Source organism: Microtus ochrogaster, linkage group LG2, assembly GCF_000317375.1.
Source record: "Microtus ochrogaster isolate Prairie Vole_2 linkage group LG2, MicOch1.0, whole genome shotgun sequence".
NCBI lineage: Eukaryota > Metazoa > Chordata > Mammalia > Rodentia > Cricetidae > Microtus > Microtus ochrogaster.
Window position 1 is genome coordinate 1,213,688 of NC_022028.1, and position 5,874 is coordinate 1,219,561.

Genomic DNA, 5,874 nt, shown 5'->3' on the forward strand with positions numbered 1-5,874 from the left:
AGACAGAACCTGGAGCTCCTCAACAGGACTGAGCTGTTTAGCACACGCTCCAGGGATCACCCTAGCTCCAAATCCTAGTGCTGGGTTACAGACAGGAGCCATCATGCATGGCTTTTACAGGAATGTTGGAGATCCGAACTCAGGTCCTCCTTTTTGTGAAGCAAGCACCTTACTAACAGACCTGTCTCTTTAGATTCTTTGTGAAGCATTTTTCTCATGGTATACCATTTAGTCTTCATGAACAGTCTTAAGGGGTTACCCTTGACCACTGCAGTTGTAAATTTTTTAGTCTAGTATTTTTGTGTGTGTTTTGTTTTATTTGTTTTTGTTTTTTGAAACAGGCTTTTACTAAGTAGCCTAGTGTGGTGGTTTGTGTAGGAATTCCCCCATAGGCTTATATATTTAAGAGCTTAGTCATTAGGGCATGGTACTACTTGAGAAGGGTTAGGAGGTGTAACCTTCTGGAGTACATAAGACCTTGTTGGAGGAAGTGTGTCACTGGGGGTGGGCTTGAGGTTTCAAAAGTTCAAGCCAGGTCCAGTCTCCCTTCCTCTTCCTGCTCTCTGCCAATCTGGTTAGAGAACTCTCAGCTCCTTCTCCAGTGCCATGTCTGCCTGCAAGCCTCTGTGCCCACAGTGCTGATCATGGACTAACCCTCTGAAACTGGAAGCCAGCCCCAATTAAATGCTTTCTCTTAGAAGCGTTACCATGGCCATGGTGTCTCTGCACATCAATAAAACACTGACTAAGGCACTTAGACAGACCTAGGCCTCACTGTGTACAGCAGACTGGCCTTCAGCTCGCAGAGAGCTGCCTGAACCCGCCTTCCGAGGCACTAGCATTGACGTCCCACATGACCACCCCTGGCTGGACGCTTTCACTCCATTTTTACTCTCCAGATTCCCAGTCAGCCTAGAGAATAAATCTGAATTTTCCCTTGAGGAAAAACAGGAGCTCAGCCCCAAGCCCTGGTGTCCCTCCGGGTATTTATGAGACCCTGGTGAGGGTAGGAGGGGACAACTTTTAAGTGTGATGTGGCCATTCTGCCGTCTGTGTGCCCAGCTTGTCTCTGCACCCGCTCAGTCATGTCTTCCATCGACCCATGCCCAAGCCAGCCACACAGGTGGAGACTTTTTATCCAAGTCAAAGCCATGTGACAAGTCCAAGTGTGAAGAGTGTGCACTTGTTTTCCAAAGGTCAAAGGTCAGCCTCACAAGCTAGGGAGGAGACAGAAATAAACAAGGTCTGCGCTCCACCTCAGCCACTGACAAAGGGAAGAAGGCATTGCACACTCAGGATTGGGAGAACGTGACCAAGAGGAACACTGTCACATGCTACCTATGAGAGGAGATAAGTATTCAAATACAGCAAGCCACCGTTGTATCTGACTTGTTAAACCAATAATTCAACCCCGAGGAGAATCTGCTGAGAGAATCATTGGCATTTCACCAAATGTGTTTTTATTTTGCTACAAAAAAATATCCATCATAGTGTTACTTTTATTACTGAAAAATGAGAAGCCACCGAAAAGTCCAGTGATTGAAGGCTAACTGTTAAACCAACAAAAGACGTTTTAGTGCCATGGGAACTAAAGCAGCCAAGCAGCTCAGGTCCTGAGTGGAAAGGATGAAGATGAAATGGTGACGTAGATGGACCAGTCGTAGTCTGGCCTGATATAAAACAGGGTGCTGGTAGAGCTGCATGGTGGGGGATGCAGATCTTACTGCCTTCACAGATTCCTCACCTGATGTTCTACAATGACTGAATTCCATTTAGTAGGAACACCACACACACACACACACATACACACACACACACACACACACAAGTGCACACACCAGGTAAGGGTGTTCTCAGCTCTGTTGTGGTTTCCATTGTACAATAGCCCTCAAGGACACACTGGCTTCTTTCTAACTAGTTCTGTTCCTATTAGAAATTGGTCAACCTGGAGTCCTCCGTGATGGGCCTAAGGTTCTTAGACTGTGGTCTCTAGAGTCATCTGATGAGGCTGTGGCTCCATCTCAAGCTCCAAGCTCCACTGTGTGAGCGCAAAGTGAACCAGGATTTCATAGATCACCACACAGTCCCTGAGCAGTAGGGGTCATGTCACATCCCTCCATCTCACTGAAACTGAGGCCAGTATGGGAAAGAGTTCCTCTGAGATCATCCATTCAGGTTCTGGTGCTGGTCTTTGGCTTTTTGTTGCCGTTTGCTTTTTTGAGACAGGGTCTTGTTATGAAGCTTTGACTGGCCTGGAACTCATCATGTAGCCCAGGCTGGCCTAGGACTTGTGATCTTCCTGCCTTTGCCTCCAGATTGCTAAGGTTACACCAATTTTATTTATCATGACATCAATATGACTGGCTGAGATATATAATTCTATTGCCCTTGTATTGTTAGCCTTCCTTTCTACCAGGCCTAGGCATAACCCTTGACCTTCTCAGCCACTTTACAAAGTCTGCATCCTTGATGATTTTTCCATAAGGAGGTTGGTGTCCAGAGGGGTGGTAGACAGGATGAGACTCTGGAAGACCTGGACAGACCCTATGACCCAGTTTCAGGGAACCGGAACTGGGACAGCAAGAGGAGCTCTTTTCTCTCTAGGACTGCAAAGAAAAATGGCAGAGATCTCTAGAGGAAAGAGGTAACCTGAGGCAGGACCCAAGCCAGAGGAAAACATAATTTAAGGAAGTAAGAAACTGAACATATGGGGCATTTATGGGGGCTTTGATCCAGCTCAGCCTGTATTATGTTCTTCTCAATGATTTGAGGTAGCCCCATCACTGTCAAACACATTTCTCCCTCTCTCTCCCCATACCTCTCTCTAACACACGCACGCACGCACGCACGCACACATACACACTGACTTTCTTTGAATAAACTACTTGCTAGGAGACAGATTCTTCAGCTACTGGACTTCTCAGTGGCTCAGCTCTTGCCCTGCTCTCCTTGCAAAGCGTTCAGAGTGTCTAGCAATATAACTAACACACCCCTGTTCCCGTCTGCAAGACATAGTCACTAGTCCAACCAGGTGGGAGTCCCTTACCTGTATCAGAGTCACAGGTGACCCAGAATCCCCCACAGGCTGGAGAGAAGGAAAACGGAAACAGGTGTACACAGTGCACCCACCCCTGTCCCCACCATGCTCCTGTCCCATCTGGCCACACTGTGGCCACTGGCTCACCTGTAAATCAGTACCTCGTCGTCGGAGCAGTTGTACTGCAGCTGATACATCTTCACTCTGGGAGCTGACTTGCTGACGGACCACTTGACCAAGGCAGATGTAGTGGTCACATCCGACACAAGAACAGCCCTCTCCTGGGTGCTTTTGGGAGGCTCCCCACCCGCACTGCCTCCCCCTCCCCGGCTGGTCTTGCTGGAACCTGTGATGTCTGAAAGGCGAGACTTGGGGGGTGCCATCCGGCTAGTGCTGTTGCTGAGGTGTGGGAGCTGGACAATGGAGACCTCCACTGTGGCCGTGGCCTCTCCTGCAGCATTAGCTGCAATGCAGGTGAAAGCTCCGCTGTCCTGAGAGGTGGTAATAAGAATGTCCAGGGTGCCGTTGTCATATACCGCAGTCCTGGAGGAGTTTCCCACAAGGCGGTCATCAGGGGCCACCCAGTGGATCAAGGGGCTAGGGTCCCCAATGGCCTTGCACTTGAGAGTGGCTGCCTGGCCCTCCAGAACCAAAAGCTTGTGTGTGTGTTGCGTGATGAGAGGTGGCTCACACACAAACTCCTCCTCACGAATGTGCCAAAAATAGCGCCCCTTGAGGCCTCCAGGGGAACCACAGGTCTCCAGGTCGTCATCCCTCTCCAGCCTCCGCAGCCAGAGAAGCTCACAATTGCAGTGCAGTGGGTTTCCCCCAAAACTAAAGGACAGGGGTGGGGCAAAGGGCGTGGCAGTCAGCAAGGAGGCCTGGGAGCGAGCAAAGATGGGGTCCGGGGGCAGCTTCTGCAGCCGATTGGATGTGAGGTCCAGGCGGGCCAGTTTCTGAAGGTCTGCAAAGGTACCCTCGGCAATGTGGTCCAGCAGATTGTGGTCCAGGCTCAGCTGGTGGAGGTTGACCATGCGCCTTACAGAATCCCACGGCAGTCCGTGGAGGTTGTTGTAGGATAGGTCCAGATCTTCTAATGTCAGCAGGAAGTCCTCAAAGGCATCGTCAGCGATGCCACCCAGCTGGTTATTGTTCACGATAAGGTGCTGCAGGTTGACCAGGCCCCGGAGTGTGTCCTCCCCAAGGCTGGGCAGCCGGTTGCTGTCAAGGTGCAAGGATCGGAGACTCTCGAGGTCCAGGAAGGAGAAGGGCTGGATGTGGCTAATGGTGTTCCTGGACAAGGTCAGATCCACCAATCCCGTCATATTCGCAAAGTCCTGGCGGCCAATGTGGATGATGAAATTGCCACCCAGGCGCAGCTCCACTGTCCTCCGGTCAATGTCAGGGGGCACAAAGAGGAGCCCCTTGGAGGGACACAGGGTCCCCAGTGACTCAGACAGGTTCTGGCAGACACAGTACTTGGGGCAGGCATCGACCACAGCAAACGCCATGCCAAAAGCCAGCAGCCCACCAAGCAGAGTCTCCATGGTCTGGTCACTCAGCCTCGGCACCTAGGAGGGACACAGTGTCAAGATCAGCAGGTGATTTCCCTTACCAAGAACTTTCTGCCCCCGCCCCCCCAGGAATGCCACACGGCCTCAGGGAACAGCAGAGACAGGCTGGGCCCAGGCAAACACTCATCCCTTTTCACTTAACTCTTCTGATGTACGTCTGCTTCATCTTTTCCACCTTAGCTGCTATCATCTCCTAACGACTTGATCCACTGCCTCTGTGTTTACGGATTGTTTCCTATATAACACACGCCACATGAGTTCCATGATGGCAGACCTTTCATCTGCTTTATGAACTGCCTTGTCCCAAATCCCTTACACAGTGCCCAGACACCTGGAACACCTTACTTCCTTAGCTGGAATTTGAGTTGGTTGGTGGACAGATTAACAGTTGTTAGATTTTAGCTGGGTAAGCAAGTGGACAGATGGAGGAAAGAGAGATGGATGGGTAAGTGGCTGAATGAATAGATTTGGTAGATATGTCTATAGATAAAAATAATGGGCGAGTAAATGGAGGGAAGGATGGATGGGTAGATGTGTAGGAGTGTGGATGGATGGGTGGCCGGGTGGATGGATAGGCAGATGCATAGGTGGGAAGGTGGGTGGGCAGATGGATAGGTGGGTGGATGGGTTAGTGGATGAGTGAGTGGATAGGTGGAGAGATGTTGGGTAGATGGGAAGGTGAGTGGATGGGTAGGTGGCTAGGTAGATGGGAGGATGTAAGGATGATGGGTTGAATGGGTAGATATACAGATGGGTTCATGAATGCGTGGGTGGAGAAATGAATGGGTAATACCTTATCAGTGGTTCAACCATGAAGTACATGCTGCAGTTGTCTTGTGAAGAACAGTGTTAGTTAGTTTAGGGAAAGCATGGATGAAAATGACTAGCGTTCCTAAGGAGAAGAAAGTAGCCAGGAAGAAAACCCCTGAGAGCAGCCGGGGTTGGTTCGGAATTGGCTCTGATAGTTCTTCAATGAGGACAAATCACAAAGCTGCTAGCTCTTGAGCTCAGGAAAGGGAAGATGGAAAAGGAATGCGCTTTTGAGAACTTGACTGGTGCTCGTCCACCCCCTGGACTCTGCCTCCCATACTGTCCTATGGGCTTCAGAGGCGCCTGTTACCAGCGAATGATTGCCTTTGGGTGAGGAGGAAACTTCCTCACCATCTGCTGGAATCACTGTTCCAAAGTCACCTTCTCATTGAGACCTCTCCTGATATCCCGTTCCCATGACACCCTCACACACACACACACACACACACACAC

The 5,874-nt window shown here is 50.3% G+C and overlaps 1 protein-coding gene across 1 annotated transcript in view; it reads right to left on the minus strand.

The window, feature by feature from the left end:
- Lrfn2 (leucine rich repeat and fibronectin type III domain containing 2) overlaps positions 1–5,874 on the minus strand; it is a 174,075-nt gene that overhangs the window by 23,661 nt on the left and 144,540 nt on the right. Inside the window, exon 2 of the mRNA XM_013350972.2 lies at positions 3,185–4,608. Coding sequence (XP_013206426.1) covers positions 3,185–4,584 — 1,400 coding nt within the window. The 5' untranslated portion in view covers positions 4,585–4,608. The remainder of the gene's footprint in view (positions 1–3,184; positions 4,609–5,874) is intronic.